At 56.0% G+C, this 16,805-nt stretch overlaps 1 protein-coding gene across 1 annotated transcript; it reads right to left on the bottom strand.

Moving 5' to 3' along the window:
- Nucleotides 1-3,647: 3,647 nt before the first annotated feature.
- Nucleotides 3,648-16,330, bottom strand: Gpr132 (G protein-coupled receptor 132). Its single transcript, XM_005068235.3, has 3 exons — nt 15,543-16,330; nt 10,140-10,226; nt 3,648-6,118 (listed from the first exon to the last, which is right to left on the bottom strand). The coding sequence occupies exons 2-3, from the start codon at nt 10,165-10,167 to the stop codon at nt 4,989-4,991; spliced, it is 1,158 nt and encodes a 385-aa protein (XP_005068292.1). The 5' UTR covers nt 10,168-10,226; nt 15,543-16,330; the 3' UTR covers nt 3,648-4,988.
- Between the last annotated feature and the right edge of the window lie 475 nt (nt 16,331-16,805).

Genomic DNA, 16,805 nt, shown 5'->3' with positions numbered 1-16,805 from the left:
TATAATCTCCTTAAAGCAGCCAAAATCCCTCTCAAGGTTTAAGCCTCTCTAAAATATCTAGTCTCTCTAAAACTCCAAAGTCCCTGTAGAATTCTGAGGTCACTGGGGGCTCCTGTAAAATAAAAATAAGTTAAACAGCCAGGCACAGTAGTGCACGCCTTAATCCCTGCGCTTTGGAGGCAGGGGTGGGCAGATCTCTGAGTTCAAGGTTAACTGGTCTACATAGTGACTTCCAGGACAGCCAGGGCTACACAGAGAAACCCTGTCCCAACATGATGATGATGGTGGTGGTGAAGCTGTAGCTAACCCCGTTCTCACAGAAGGAAAAACCAGCACACCGGTACATTCAACAAAAACAGAACCAGAGTTCGACAGCATAAAGGTCAGCGTCAGACTTCTGAGACTCTCAATATTCTAACTCCCAAGGGTTTGCCACAGGACACAAGTTTCCCAGACTCGGGTCAGCTCCATCCGCGTCCACTGCTGCCCTGGGAGGCCATCCCACGGTACCCGCAACTCCAGAATGGGGTTTCTTCTGCACCTGGCCTGCACCTGCACCAGCAGCCTCTCCAGGCTTCCCTTCAGGGACTCCAGCCCTGATACACAGTGCCAAGCCTCAGCTGCTCTCATGACCTCTTCATGTCTTGGAAACCAGCGCCACCTGGGAGACTTACACATTGCCAAACTCTGCTGCCAGCACAGGGTACAGCCTTGCGGTCCTGTGGACCACAGCTTCTCTGTGCTGACCCCAAGGAGTTGCCGGGTGTGATGGATGGTGCGCGTCATTAATCCCAGCACTCGGGAGGCAGAGGCAGGCGGGTCTCTGAGTTCGAGGCCAGCCTGGTCTGCAGAGTGAGTTCCAGGACAGCCAGGGCTACACAGAGAAACCCTGTCTGGAAAAGAAAACCGACAAACAAATAAACGATATTATGTTGAATAAATCACGTTCAGCAAGCAGTGCACAGCATTTCTCGTGACCTCTGCCTCAGGTCCCACCTCCGGGTTCCTGCCCCGACTTCCTTCATGACAGACTGTGATCAGGATACTCCCGCGAAACAAACCCTTTCCTCCCCAAGTTACTTTAGCTCGTGGCGTTTTGTTTCAGCAACCCTAAGATACTCCCCGTGGTCCATCCTGACTCCGTGGACCCCAGGATGGCAGGAAGAGCTTCCCCGTGGCCCGCCCACCCCCTCACCACTGGACTGCAGGGGCACTTTGTGGAGTGGATAGATCAAAGAGGAATGAGGGGGAGGGGTAGTGGTGGTGTGCAGGAGACGGAGGGAGTGGTGAGCGGATGGGTGCGCTTGTGGGCGAGCGAGGAGTTAGTGAGCGGGTGGGAGTCACTAAGAGCCAGTGAGCGGCTGGGGTGCGCCGTGGATGCAGCGGGAAGGACGGAGGAAGGGAGGGCCCACTCGCTAGACGCTGATTGTTAACCCCAAGCCAGCTCAGGAAGTTTCCACGGTCAGACGAAGACGCTTGAAAAGCCTGTGGTCAGTGACGACAAAACCCTGACTTGACCTTTGCTAACCAATCAAAAGGCAGCCTGGTGGGTAGAGCGGCTTCTCCCCACCGGCCCCTCCCGCCACCTCTGCGATGCCCGCGGCACACACCGGCGAGGCCAGGGCTTCGGTGCCCGCTCTACCGTGGAGAAGGCAGAGCCGGGCACTCCACAGCTTAGCGTGCAACAGGCGCTTGGCTTGTAGCCTGGTACCTTCCTGTACGGACCGAGCCTGTGGACGGGGAAGGTTCCACTGGCTGCTGCCCCCTTGGGTAAGCACCTCCCTTCCTGCGAGGCGCTGTGTCCACGCTGGGGAAGCCCAAGCCAGTTGGTGCATAGAGAGCCGGTGTCCGTGCAGACTGCCCAGGTCCGTGTGGGTCTCCTCCAGCACCCATTTCTAACTTCCCATGCACCCCTCGCAGGCCCCTTCAGGTTGCCCCTCCCTCCTCTGCCTCCCCAGTCACTGTTGACCCTACTGGCTTCCCTGATAACTCAGCAAACTGGGGATTCCCAGTTCGGGATTTAGCTCAGAGGTTTAAAAAAGACAAATGCCTGTGTTCAGTCACTCACGCATGTGCTCACCCACACGAAGGTGGGGACTCCCAGCCTCGTTGCTGAGGTAGCCCCAGATCTCCCGGGAAACCCCTACCCTGGAGTGTACTGGCAATCGCCCACACAGTGGTAGCCGTGGTGTCTCCAGCGGGAGCATTTTCTGGAATCTCTTGTCTTCCTAGTCTTTCAAGAATATGTGCTTTTGTGTGCAGTAAAATAAACTCCATGAAGCCAGGCGATGGTGGCGCTCGCCTTTAATTCCCAGCACCTGGGAGGCAGAGGCAAGCGGATCTCTGTGAGTTTGAGGCCAGCCTGGTCTACAGAGCTACACAGAGAAGCCCTGTCTCGAAAAATCTAAATAAAAGATAAACGCCACTGGTGTCTCCTTTGTTTAGCCCCTCCCCCGCAGTGTGTACTTTCCTGACTTAGGGGCCACGAGGAGGAGGAGGAGGAACCACAAGAGTGGAGGCATCTGGGAGTCACGGAGCCGCTGGTCACCTGCCTTCCCCACGGAGACTGCTCAGGCCAGCCCACGTGGTCCATGCAGGATTCCAGTCATAGTGTTTTTCTGGGGTCCTGGAGGGGATGCTGGCCCCGGGGGTGATGTCAGAGCCCTGAGGTTGAAGGAAGGAGAGGGGCCAAGGCAGGTAGAAGCTGCCAGAGAGGGCATCTGGGGCCTGTGGGGGAAGGATGGAGGCCCCAGCCCAGAGTGGGAGCAGATTAGTGTTTCGGGAAAACAGGGTGTCCATCCCTCGGCCGCACTACACTCTGTGGGTGGCTATGGGGATGAAAGACTGCTCGACTTCACTCTGCCAAGGGCAGCGCAAAACTGCGAGGCCGCAAACCCCGCCCCACCTGCCCGCCACTCGCCACGGCTGCACCACACTTAGTCCTTGGTTCTGGTTCCCCACGAGGAACAATGTCGACCCATAGAGGCAGTGACGTCTTGTTTTAAAAAGGGAGTAGAGAGGCTGGGGACATGGGTCAGTTCACAAAGTGTTTGCTGCCAGAGTTGGGACCCCAGTACCCACAGAGAAGCTGAGACATGGGGCCGAGAATGCTGGCACACGCCTTTAACCCCAACACGGAGGCGGCAGAGGCAGGCGGATCTCTGTGAGTTCGAAGCCAGCCTGGTCTACAGAGCGAGTTCCAGGACACCCAGGGCTATACGGCGGAAATCCCGTCTCAAAGAAACAAAAAGCTGAGGCGGGAGGGCAAGCATGGCCACCTGCTTGGACCGCCTTTCTGCTTGCAAGGCAGAGACAGGGAATTTCTGGAGCAAGCTAAGTAGCCAAAGCGGTGAGCTCCGGGTTCAGGGAGACCCCGCCTCAACAAATAAAGCAGAGAGCAAGTGGGGAAGTAGTCAGGTGTTAGCCTTTGGCCTCCATACATTTACAGATGCGCGTGCCCGCACACACACACACACGCATGCACTCTCTCTCTCCAAGCAAAAAGCCACTAAGCAGGAAGCTAAAAGGCTCTTGGGAGGTGATGACAAGAGGGTCAGGAGTTCCAGGTCATCCTGTGCTACTTACTGAGCTGCAAGAAACCACGTCTCAAAAATAAATAAATAAAAGATAAACAACAATAACCAAAGGAGATTTGGACCAACTTGTATTTCCGTGTTCTTGTTCTCGTTTTTCTCAACACTTTCCGCGGTGAAGATCAAAAGTTAACCTCAGACGTCATTTCTCACCACCGGCTCTGTGCAACTTTGTGATGCGTGTGTGAGCTTCAGAGGGGCCGGCTCCAAAGCACGCTAAGGTCATCGTCTCTAGCCCTGGTACGCCACGTGTGTGGGAGACTCTTGGGGGGAGGGGTCAGTCCCAACAGTGAGTGACCTGGCGAGGTAGATAACAAAGCATGGGTCTGACTGGGCCAAGACAAGGCTCTTATGGGGGAGCCCTGAGGTCTTCATCTCCCATCCGGCATTGGAGAAAAACGGGGCGGAGAGCCTTCCCCCTGACTCGCCCTTTCAGGAGATCCCAGCCTACTTCCCCTGTGATGCTGGGGCCAGAAGTTGCAAGGCAAAGGAAGGCATGCCAGATGCCGGATACCCCCTTATCCGGTAGCAGCCATGTCAACCTCTTTCTGGGGTGCCCACTGGCACTTCCTAATGGAAATAGTAGAGGGCTCCCTAGGGAGGACATATGGGGCTACCAGGAGCTGGGGCAACTGGCCACCATGCCCCATGGCTCCCCTAGAAGACAATTATGTCAGCCGGGCGGTGGTGGCGCACGCCTTTAATCCCAGCACTCGGGAGGCAGAGGCAGGCGGATCTCTGTGAGTTCGAGGCTGGGCTGGACCGACAGCCTCCAAAACAATACAGAGAAACCCTGTCTCGTAAAAACCAAAAAAAAAAAAAAAAAGAAGAAGAAGAAGAAGAAGACAATTATGTCTATACAGAACCAACCTCTAGTGGGAGCCCTCGGGGTAGGACTCCTAGCCCCCCATGGCTCTTTGGCCATGTCACAGCCCCTAAGAACCATGATGCTAAACCTGGATGCAGGTCATGTCTGCCCCTGTGGAAAGTCCCAACATACACTGCAGTAGGCACTGGACAATACAGGAATGCACAGAAGAGAAAGCCATCATCCAGGGCTCTGCCAAGTACCCTGCTGATGCTGTTGGGACCCTGCAGAGCAAGCTGCTGCTGACGAGCTCTCCTGCCAGTCACACGCTCCCCGAGTCCCTGGCAGCCTAGGGGTATGACTGGTGCTCTCAGAACACTGCCACTTTCCATATAGGAGGGTCTGGAGGTCTTGGACATCCAAGAAATAGACGTTTACAGAGTTGAGCAGCCTTAGGAAGGGAGGATCAGCAGTGTGTCCCCCAGAATGACATCTACAGTGCTGTGAACACCCTAGCCAGTGGCTCAAAGGAATACGTGACAGGCTGGTTTCGAGGCTTGGCATCCTAACCCCGAGGTGGCCTGGGCTTAGCAGAATTCCTCAGGCAGTCTCTGTGGGGAGCACTGCGGGTCCAGCGGGTCCAGCTGAGCCAGCTGTGACCCTGGAGGGTGCACCGGCTTGGGGAAGGTGTAGGCGTTTGCAAGCGCTGTGGGCAAGCGCGTCTCCTCTGAGTCCCTAAAGTCTGTAACGGATGTCTTTGTGGACCACTTTTTCCACCCTGTGTGGATTCTGGACACCTCTTGCCGAGAGTGGTCTGTAGCTAGCACGTAGATGATGGGGTCGGCAACGCTGTTGACCGTGGACAGGCACAGAAACACCACGGAGACTGTGTACAGCCTGCCTTCGAAGGCGCACACGGCATCCCCGTCTCCTCCGACGGCGGAAAAGCTAACAGCCTTGATGAGGAGCACCAGGTGGTAGGGAGCGAAGCAGACCAGGAAGATGGCGACGACGGCCGTGGCAGAGCGCTTCACCCTAGCTTTCTGTGCAGCGCTCAGGCTCGAGCTCAGCTTGATGCTCCTGAAGATTCGGTGATTGGTGAAGGCTAGCGTGCCCAGAGGGAATGCGAAGCCAAAGGTGAAACGCAGGTAGTGGTAGCTTGCTATCTTACTGTTCATAACCAGGGGCTCAAAGCAGGAGTTCCTCTCCATCTTCATGTCAAACACGGGATAGTTAACGAGCCCAACAAGAACGAACACAGCTACAGAAACGATGACGGCAGTCCTCTGGTGGCGGTGGCCTCGGCTCTCCAGGGCATAGACCACGGCCATGTAGCGGTCGCAGGAAATGCAGCACAGCAGAAGGATGCTAATGTAGATGTTGCAGAAGAAGACGTAAGCGGTCACCTTGCAGGCCTGCGGGCCCAGGTTCCACCTGTGCTGGTTCTGGATGTAGACGATCCAGAGCGGCAGCGTGCCGATGTACAGCAGCTCGCAGAGCGACAGGCAGAACAGGTAGACAGCCAGCACGTTTCTCTGCAGCACCTGCAGCAGCGTCAGCCACGCCGTGAGGCAGTTGGCCGGGAGGCCCAGCATGCACACTGCACTGTACACCACCACCAGGACCACCCTGCTCTCCTCGTAGGACGTGTGGCAGATCTTAGCGGAGGGGACTGAGGCAGTCTGAAGGATGGAGGTGACCCCAGGTGTGCTGTTTCCTGTGGAACAGAAATGACAAGGTGGATGGGGAGTCTATGGAAACCGCCCCCGCTCCGCCCCCCCCCGGGGGATTTATAATACCAAGAAAAAGTACGACGCTCAGTGGTAGTGGGAGTGGAGAGACGACTCTGCCAGTAAAACCCACCGGCTGCCACGCCTGAGGACCTGAGTTTGATCTCAGGATCCCACAGGAGAAGGGGAGAACCAACTCCCTGTTACATACACGCACACGCGCATACACGCACATACACGCACACACACACACAAGTGCATGTGCACACACACAAATAGCAAATAAAAATTTTAAATAAAAGAGACGTTTCACAGACTCCAGACACATCAGGAGTTGAAAAGGACTCCAGCTGGAGGGAGTCAGCAGGACCAGACTGGTTGGGACAGGCATCAGCCTTGACTGCTGAGGTTCTGTAAGGGCTCCCCACATCCTCCTTCTCTGGCCACCGTGGCCGTCTGATGGCAAAAACCTTTGGCCACGCCCTGGCTCAGATCTGGGGGCCTCAGGGTCACTGTGTCCTGGTCCCAGGTTGATATTTCTTTCTTGGCCTCCCCCCCCAGGACTCCAGGGCTCATTAATCCCTTGACATCTATACGGACATTCAACTGTCTGGAGAAATAATGTGTCCCACATGCTGGCATGGCTCTGGGGGTCCTGGCCGGCTGTCGCAGACACCCTGGGACTTCAGATGCCCATGTCATCATCCTCAGCCTGGATGGATTTCAGAAGGACAACTTTGGCCATATGATCAGTCATATGAGATGTCACAGTGGTCACTGGATGCCAGCTGAGAACCGCACTGTACCTCAGGTGAGGGCTCCTTGTCAAGAAGGTGGCTTGTACCCACACACGGACTGATACTTTTTTTTTTGGTTTTTCGAGACAGGGTTTCCCTGTGGCTTTGGAGTCTGTCCTGGAACTCGCTCTGTAGACCAGGCTGGTCTCCAACTCACAGAGATCTGCCTGCCTCTGCCTCCCGAGTGCTGGGATTAAAGGCGTGCACCACCACTGCCCACCTGGGCCTGATACTTTCTCATGCAACTCCTGTATTTCCCAGGCTGGCATTTTAAAAGTCTGATGAAATACACATAGCACAAAACGTTCCCTCCGAGTCATCCCCAGCATGCACTTCACTGCCGCTAAGTACATCCTTGGTGCCGCGCCCAGCGATACCCAGCTCTGGATACTTCTGCAGATCAAAGCTTCTCTAGAAGCCCTGACCCTCCCTCCCCTGCCAGTTCCTCCTCCCTCCTCCCCTCTGCCTCTGTAGAGGGGCCTCACACAGGTGGAGTCTTCGTTAGTGCAGTCTTATTCTCCTGGGTGCGGTGTCCTCCAGGTTCGCCCACCTTGCAGGGCGTGTCCGAGTATCTCTTCTTTTCAAGACAGGACAGCAGCCCATCGAGACACTCCATGCAGGATGACATCCCACGGGGCACACACACACACACACACACACACACACACACACACACACACACGGCTTACTTGTCGTGTGCCCACAGATGCTAAGCTGCTTGCCACCACGGGGCTGTCATGAACATGCTTCTGTTGTGAGCATAGGTGTCCCCTGACTTCCGTCCCCGCCTTCTCCTTTTGGGGGATGCGCAAGAGCAAGTGTGCTGGGTGACGTGGCCGCTCTGTGTTTCCTCTTGGGGAACCCCGCGATACGTCTCACAGCGCCTGCTCCATTTTGGATTCCCACCCACAGAGCTCAGGGCTAGCCAGCGTCTGTCTGTCTATCTTTCAATTCCTTTCTGACAGTGGGCGTGAGATGCTGTCCTCTCACAACCTGGGTGCCTAACTCACCACTCAGGGCACCCATGCTGTCACCACATCTTTTTTTTTTTTGGTTTTTCGAGACAGGGTTTCTCTATTGTTTTGGAGGCTATCGGTCCAGCCCAGCCTCGAACTCACAGAGATCCGCCTGCCTCTGCCTCCTAAGTGCTGGGATTAAAGGCGTGCGCCATCACTGCCCAGCTGCTGTCACCGCATCTTGAGAGAGAAACTGAGATTGAGATTCCAGAGGTGGTGAGCTGCCTCGGACTCCAGTGCCAAGTCTTGGCATCAGAACCTGTGTGGGGCCAGTAGGCAGTGAGGATGAGGGACAGGCAGCTACAGGTCTTTAGACTACCTGGACAGCTCTCTGTAAGAACACCCTCAGGCAGGCATGGGAGTCTGTTCTCACCCCTGGTTCACACCCTCAGGCAGGCGTGGGAGTCTGTTCTCACCCCCGTTCACACCCTCAGGCAGGCGTGGGAGTCTGTCCTCACCCCCGTTCACACCCTCAGGCAGGCGTGGAGTCTGTTCTCACACACCCTGTTCACACCCTCAGGCAGGTGTGGGAGTCTGTTCTCACCCCCTGGTTCACACCCTCAGGCAGGCGTGGGAGTCTGTTCTCACCCCCGTTCACACCCTCAGGCAGGCACGGGAGTCTGTTCTCACACACACCCTGTTCACACCCTCAGGCAGGCGTGGGAGTCTGTTCTCACCCCCTGGTTCACACCCTCAGGCAGGCGTGGGAGTCTGTTCTCACCCCCGTTCACACCCTCAGGCAGGCGTGGGAGTCTGTTCTCACCCCCGTTCACACCCTCAGGCAGGCGTGGGAGTCTGTTCTCACCCCCGTTCACACCCTCAGGCAGGCGTGGGAGTCTGTTCTCACCCCCGTTCACACCCTCAGGCAGGCGTGGAGTCTGTTCTCACACACACCCTGTTCACACCCTCAGGCAGGCGTGGGAGTCTGTTCTCACCCCCGTTCACACCCGTCTGTCCTCTGCCCTGTCTCTCTGGTTTGCAGCTTGCTCCCCGTTCACACTCTCCATCTCTGTCCCCCACCCCCCACCGCACATTCTTACTGACACCTACAGTAAACAGGGCCAACCCGGGTCCTGGCCTTTCACAACACCGCACGGCCCAGCCACAGACTCCCTGGTGTGGCTCTGTCCCTTGCCACCTGCTCAGGCCCGCAGAAGCCTCTGGGTCTTCTCTAAGGACTCTAGGCCCTGTCACATACACCGTCTGAGGGTGGCTGTGGCCCTCACAACCCCACTCCCCCTGCAGGCGACCTTGGCAGACAGACCCGGGGTAGGGAGGAGCCTCGGGAGTGGAAAGAAGGGTGAGGACAATGGCATCAGGGAAGGCCTTGGGGACCTCCTGACAGCTCTCTGGGGCTACCAGATGGCTCATGATTTACCACCGGTCACTCTCATGGGAAGCAGGCACCCCGAGTGCCAAATGCCTCCTCACTCCTGTGCTTGGCTTTTTCCAGCGCTTGTCAGAAACACTGATGAAATGGGTGTGTCTTAAGTTCTGTTTATTGAATGACTGACTGACTGAGGTAGCTCTGAACCAGGCTGACTTCACATGCGCTATTTAGCATGTACCACTTACTAGACATAGTTTTATGTGATAGTAGAGATTGGACCCAAGGCTTCATGCATGTTCATGCATGTTCATACATGTTCATGTACGTTCATGCATGTTCAACTAACATCCTACCCAACCGAGCCATAACCCAATCCATTGCATCTTGAGCTCTTTCTGTTGTGTTTTTTGTTTGCTTTTCAAGACAGAATTTTTCTGTATATCCCTGACTGTCCTGGAACTCGCTCTGTAGGCCAGGCTGGCCTGGAATTTGGTGATCTACCTGCCTCTGCCAATCCTAAATGCTGGGATTAAAGGTGTGAGACACCACTGCCTGGCTGCATCTTGAGTTTTTTGTTGCTGTAGTTTTACCAAGGCAGGGTTTCTTTGTATAGCTCTGGCTGTTCTAGAACTTGCTCTATACACCAGATTAGCCTTGAACTCAGAGATCTGCCTGCCTCTGCCTCCCAAGTGCTGGGATTATAAGGCGTGAACCACCACATCTCAGTTTAAGCTCTTGGTGGAGCATTTCTGAGTCAGGTTTTAGTACAGACGTCTGAATGTTGATTTTTGAATGAGGAGACCAGGTGTACCACAGAAGAATTCCTGTGACCTTCTTATATGTCAGAGTCAAACGAGTATCTCACCTGCTGCACTGGTGGACTCTGATCTCATGGTGGCTCCAATGTGGCTTTGTGCCCCTTGCAAAGATGGCTCTGACAGCTTAAAAGGACCTGGGGAAAGAGTAAGGTGAAATGGATTTAGGTAAAAACTTTAAAAACAAAACAAAACCAAGAATAAACAAACCAACCAACCAGCCAGTCAGGGGTGGCGCTGCATGCCGCACTTGGGATTAAATCATGTGGGCTGACCATTCAACAAAGATTCTCCAGCATCCCACAGTCGACAAAAGGTAACCCAGTCAAGACAGCCAGGCACCAGGGAAGCCAACGAACACCAGTGCATCACCCTGGGCACCATAGTTAAGTGTCAGTTGTCACGGTTGGCAAAGCCTGAAGACACCTGAGCTTCCACAGAAGAAGTAAGAGAAGCTCCCCAAAGGCCAAGAAATGCAAAATAAGCACAAGGAGTTTTGCTTTGTTTGTTTTGATTTTTTTCCTCCTATCAGGTTGGCAAAAATAATGAAGTCAGTGTTCTGGAGACTGAAGACACGGTGACCTGAAGCCAGTGATACAACTATTTCAGAGCCCGATTTTGCAGGCAGTTTCCAACAACCTTAAGAAAGTCTAACTTCTAACTTGTTAAAATTCTTCCCAAGGAGCCAGGCGGTGGTGGCGCACGCCTTTAATCCCAGCATTTTGGAAGCAGAGGCAGGCAGATGTCTATGAGTTGGAGGCCAGCCTGGTCTACTGAGTAAGTTTCCAGGACATGCTCCAAAGCTACACAGAGAAACCTTGTTTCAAGAAAAAAAAAATCTTCCCAAGGAAATTTTTTCTCTAATTAAATAATGACCCAAAAAGTTAAGTAGGTGTGACCCAAAAGCTATATTTAAGCACATCACCAACGTTAAGGGGACAAGGATCCCTCCTGTGGGTCCTTTCCTTCTCTGACTGACGGGGACACTTCCAAACAGGCCCTCTGTCACCTAGGTGAAGAGGTTTGGAAAGGAGATTCTCAGTGCATCCTCAGTATTGGAGAAGCCCCACCCGGAGCCCCAGAGCCCAAAGAACAACTCAAGCCAGTCAAGACCCATGCGTTCCCCAAGCATGCAGATGGAGGGCAGGGGCTGAACCTCGAAGAATTCCTCATTGCATCCGGCCTGCTTGTCCACCTGCCCGCCTGCTCCCACAACACAGACCGTGGCTGCCCCTCAGTATCTGCCCAGAGTTCACTGGGCCTTCAGGAGCGGCCACTGGAACTGTCTGGAAACCAGCTCAAGTGAAACTGAGCCCACAGACATGCACAGCAAGTCCTAGAGCCTCACAGGTTGGGCTCCCGGCTCCCGGCTCCCGGCTCCCGGCTCCCGGCTCCTCCCGGCTCCTCCCGGCTCCCGGCTCCCGGCTCCCGGCTCCCGGCTGCCGGCTCCCGGCTGCCGGCTCCCGGCTCCCGGCTCCCGGCTGCCGGCTCCTCCCGGCTCCCGGCTCCTCCCGGCTCCCGGCTCCCGGCTCCCGGCTCCCGGCTCCTCCCGGCTCCCAGCTCCCGGCTCCCGGCTCCCGGCTCCCGGCTCCCGGCTCCCGGCTCCCGGCTCCCGGCTCCCGGCTCCCTTCTCAGGTGTTTCTGAAAACTGGAAGCCAAACCATCCACCTGAGATGACAAAAGTTCAGAGTAACACCTCGGCACACATCAAAGAGAGGCCAGGCCAGGCGGAGCAAGGAGAGCCATTGTCAAGCACTGTCTTCAGTAGGCTCCTTGCATCTCCCTACCACGTCTTGACCTGCTGAGCACAGGGCAGGTGTCTGCCTGTCCCTCTGGGTCGCTGTGAGGGCATGGTTGGAGGACCCTGAGCCCCACGTGCTGTGACAGAGGCTGTCCCTGGTGGGTATTATGTGTAGAGGTCCATCCTAGCTGTTGTGCCTGTGCCCAAGGCCTGGCAAGAGATTTGAGACTCTCTGTCTACTCCCAAAACCGGAGTTCCAGATGAGGGGGCCCCAGATACTGGGCAACAGCTACATGGGCCACGGACCTCAAGGGAGGAGCTGAAGGGATCCAGTCCTACCTGGTATCAGCACAGTCAGAGATCAGGAGGGCAGGGGGGAGACATCGCCTCAACTGGGCACCACGCCATCTGGATGCATTGCTCCACCTAAGGCCACTTCACCTGGAGCCTACTTCCTCCCCAGCTGCTGAGCCCCTAGGCCCCTGAGCAGGCTGTGGGCGTGAAAGGCCCGCTGGCTGCTCTCGGCTCTACATCTGGATACAGCGAGCCGCCCTCTCCTTCCAGATTCAAAGCACCAGTAGTCACGGCCCTCACGCTACTGAATGAACACATGGCCACTTGGGCCAGAGGGAGCCTGAAGCCCCAGAGTTAGGACAGGGGGTGCCTGCCACACAGCACCTGCCTGCCTTGCAACCAGAATTAGAGTTCTGGAAAGCCAGCAGAGAGCCAACCTAGGAGGACAGGTCTGTCCCCTGCAGGGACCGCACCGCGTTCATCCTAAGCACCCGGAAGCCCTGGGGATGAGGAAGACGGTGCTGCTCAGCTTGTAAGCACTTTGCAGAAGCCAGAGGAAGCAAGTACTCAACAGAAAACGCGCTGCGCACTTCCCTCTTGCGGTGAGAAACTGTCCCAACGGAAAGTCAAGCGTGCCCCCCCCCCCCGTCAGCCGTGGCCTGGGAGATAGGGTGGGTGGTTGGGACTATCTGCTCAGCCTAGACAGGGAAACACGGGCTCTGATATCCACATCTGGGTCACGTCCCTAAGCCCCGCGGCGTCAGCATCCATACATACCAAAGGAGGTCAACCATGAGGCTCAGGCAGGAGCAGCCAGCACCGGGACGCCAGAGAGGAGGAGGCACATGAACCTCCACGCTATGATGTGGGCCCCCGCCACGGCTGACTTTGGGTACCCCAGCCCTGACACAGCCATTGGCCTTACACTCCAGTCACTGTCTGCGCTCTCAGGGTGTATCACGCCCTGGGCTGGCCCCTCTCCCGCCCCTCCAGGCGACAGGAGGAGTGTAGCTGGGCCAGGCTGTCTCTGAACCCAAGCTGAGTACTTAAGTGGAAAGACCAGGGAGAGAAGGATCCTGGTGTCTGCCCGCTTCAAGAAGTCGGATGCTGCCCTCTCTGCTTGCTGTGGAGGATCTGACCTGGCTGTGGGTAGTGATTTTTTTCCCTCTTGACATCCTGGACCGTCTTCAGGGCTGCGTCTCCTCTGTGAGGCAGTTGGGAATGGCTGACCCCGGATGGGAGAAGATCTGACCTTCCACCAGGACTCAGCAACAGTGTGCTCCCACACCCGAGAATCCAGCCAAGGATCGTCTACCATACCCACCAGGCCCATACCACCCACAAAGACCACACTCAATAGTTTGCATGCTCACCATGTCTGCTTGGCCTGGTGGACTCGGCCCCCTCCTTGGTCCATACTCAAAGGGACCTGAAACAGCCTGGACCCCTCAAGCATCTGCAAAGCAGCTGCCATGGCGACCTTGGCGCATCACTTGTATTGCTGTAGCCATCGGGCTAAGCGAGCAATGGGCCCACGCCACCCGGATGTCCCTTCCTACCTGCCCTGAGTTCCAGCCACACCCCTACTTCCCCTTGTCCACTCTCACGCTCAGGTTGACGCTGTCCAGCCTGTCTTCAAACCACACCTTCCTCCTGGCCTCCCATCGTCCGTTCTGCTTCTGCTCTCCAGCCTCCTCCAGAGCCGTTCCCATCCCACGCAGCCCCGGCGGACGCCCAGCCCCTTACACAGACCCATCTTCCGGGAGGAGAGTCGCTTGGAGCCCCCAAGGCACGCAGAGGCAGCAGGCACGTGTGAAGTCTAAGGCCCCGTGCTCTGCCTGCTCTGGTGGCTGTCCCTCCAGTCTGCTGAGACAAGGCTGTCACCTTCCGATTACGGAGCTTTCTAAGCAGACTAGAAAGTACAAAGGGAGGACACACCTCGTCTCTGCCACTTGCAGCTTCTACCTGCTTGCTTCACCTGGGACTCGTGAGGTGGCCTGTAGTCACCAGCCCGTTGTGCCCCGTTTCTCTGCGACAGGCATTTCTGGTTGTTTTGGTCTTTCACTTTTCCATCCGCCCACAGGACCCTCCTGGGCAGACAGCTCATGTGGCAAAAGTGCTTGTCGAACGTAAGCCCAAGTGTGGGAACCTATGTTTGGATTCCCAGAGCCCACGTCAACGCCTGGTGGAAGTGGCGGTCCACCTGCAAGTCTATCCTTAGAAGGCAGAGAGGTGAGACGCCAGAGAAAGCCAGCTAGCACAACCAGCCACAGCTACAGACCCCAGGCTCACCTGAGGGGCCCTGTCTGTCTCAGTGAAGAAGGCAGAGGAGCAACTGAGGATGGAAACACACACATGCGCACACACACACACTCACGCACGCGCACACACACACGTACACGCATACATAAACACACACGCACATACACACACACAGGCACATGGGCATGCGTGCACACACGCACATACACACATACAAACACACACACGAACACACACACACACACAAACACACACACACACAGAAAAAGGGAAAAAAAACCCTTCAACCTCATTTCCGTCCTCAAATTCAGAACACCCTTTGGGCAGGAATTGTAAGATTACCAGTGTCAACCTTACATCATGTAGAGCTGATGGCCCTTCCGCCACGCCATGCTTCCCAATTTGATAGCTCAAAAAAAAATGTCCCTTTTTAGTGCACATTTCAGTTTGCGGCCTGGCGCCGGCTAGTCTTATTTCTCACCCACTCTCCCTGTCACCATCCTCACCCCTCCGTGTGGCTAACCCCCCTCGCCATTGTGCCGTGTGTCCTCAGTAAGAGAGAGCAAGTGTCTGCCTCCCTCCCCAGTCCTCTGTAGCTAACCCAAACACTTGTCGATCCCATCTAGGTGGCCTCACAAACCCAGGAGACTGTACGAGATCCCCCTGCTGGGTGCCTGTCCTCAGAAATCTGCTAGTCCCCAGGATCTTGTCCCACGACCAGACAAACTACTGCCTATCCCAGCTGAGCCCCAGATGTCCTGTCCACCTCTCCTCAGAGCCTGCCTCCAACCCTAGGCAACTCCTAGAAACAGGAGCCCTCACCCCACCAGCCATACTGCCCAGGATGTTATCAAGGCCTTGACGGCCTTCAGTTCCCTGTCAGAGAAGTCCAGTCCCTCCACTGTTGCCTTGTACCTTTGACTGGGGTGAGGACCTTCCAGAAGGATCCAGGTATGTCAGAGCGTGAGCACTACAATGTGTGCTATTATCCCTGGTCCCCAACATGGGTGCATATGGTGCCCGATTTCCCTCTTGGGGACAGACCTTGGTTAAACACTTGGGGCCAAGCCCCACTAGTATACATCAAAGCATATCTCTCTCAGACGCCACTGTGGAGGGGCCGCTCCCCACCCAGACCCAAGGCCTGCTGACTTACCTAAGTCCTGAGGCAGCCCTGAGCAGGTCCGTCCTGAGGCAGCCCTGAGCACCCCTCTGCAGGCCCAGCTGAATGGTTTCAGGAAGTAGCAGGGGTCTGAGCATGCTCACTCTTGAAACTCCCCTAACCACAAGGCAGGCTGAGCCTGAGGACTGTATCATTGCGATGACAGCGGCTCCTCTGTCAGACAGTGCAGTCGTGTAGACGGTTCTTTTTCATCCGGGGCCTGGCATCGGGGGCTCCTGTGCCAGGAAGGCACTGACTGGGCACACTGCTCCGTATTAGAACACCCACCCACCTGGTTCCCTGCATGTGCCCTACCATCCCAGCCAATCCCTTTCTGAGCCCTGTAGAGGCACACCTCCACCCTGGTTCTGGTTGAGAAACCACCCTCTATTTCAGAACAAAGCCCTCACCCGGTATCTCTGCGAGCGGTTTTCCTCGTGAGGCCCCATGAAAACCAGAGGGGGAGCAGGTGGTGTTGCTGGAGCAGCTCCTACACTGAGGCCTGCCTGGGCAGGTGGGCACAGCCCCACCTTGGGGTCGCACATCTCTCATCCAAACGTAGCCCATTTTCTCTGGAAAAGGCCAGATGGCAAGTGTTGTGGCCCACCACAAACTTAGCCGCCCTCCCGAAAGCTTGGCTCTGGGCTCTGGGGTATTGGGCCTTATCCCTCGTCAGACCCCGAGGTCACTGGTTCAGTCCTGGCTCTTCCAGTAGCAAAGGCCCTGAAAGAATGTGTCCAGGACGCCTTCAGGAGAGCAGTTAGAAAGGAGATATCACATCCCCGGGTGAGTCCGAGGATAGGAGTCCTCCTTTACCAACACCGCCCAGACCAAGCCGGGCTTCAAGGCTGAGGAGGCCTCTTTCTCTTCCCCCACCCCCGACAGACATTTACATATTTGTGTGGGCGTGGGCGGCTGTACAGTCCCTAGAAAGCTGGGCCGGCAGCTGGCATGTGAGCCTGAAGACAGCGCTCATCTTAACTTTCTGGACCCACCTGTCCATGGGCTGTGACCTTCCAGGAACCTAGGGCGGAAGCAAGGTCCCCCCGCCCCTGTGTGCCCCGCCCCAGACCCCTCCTTGGAGGGCAAAAGGGTTTGGTGGCTGAGGCACAAGTGGACATGTCCTCCTGAAACCTGATCAGCCTTCCTGGGAGCTCCACCTTCCACTCGCCACAAGGAGTGGCAGCTGTCTTTTCTGATTCCATAGGCGGCCATTAGCATCCTTCCCGTGTTTACTAATTTTGTGAACTAGCGAAC

This window comes from Mesocricetus auratus, unplaced genomic scaffold (genome assembly GCF_017639785.1).
Source record: "Mesocricetus auratus isolate SY011 unplaced genomic scaffold, BCM_Maur_2.0 Super-Scaffold_15014, whole genome shotgun sequence".
NCBI lineage: Eukaryota > Metazoa > Chordata > Mammalia > Rodentia > Cricetidae > Mesocricetus > Mesocricetus auratus.
Note: the sequence above shows the minus strand (reverse complement) of the source record. Positions and strands in the feature narration are given on the sequence as shown.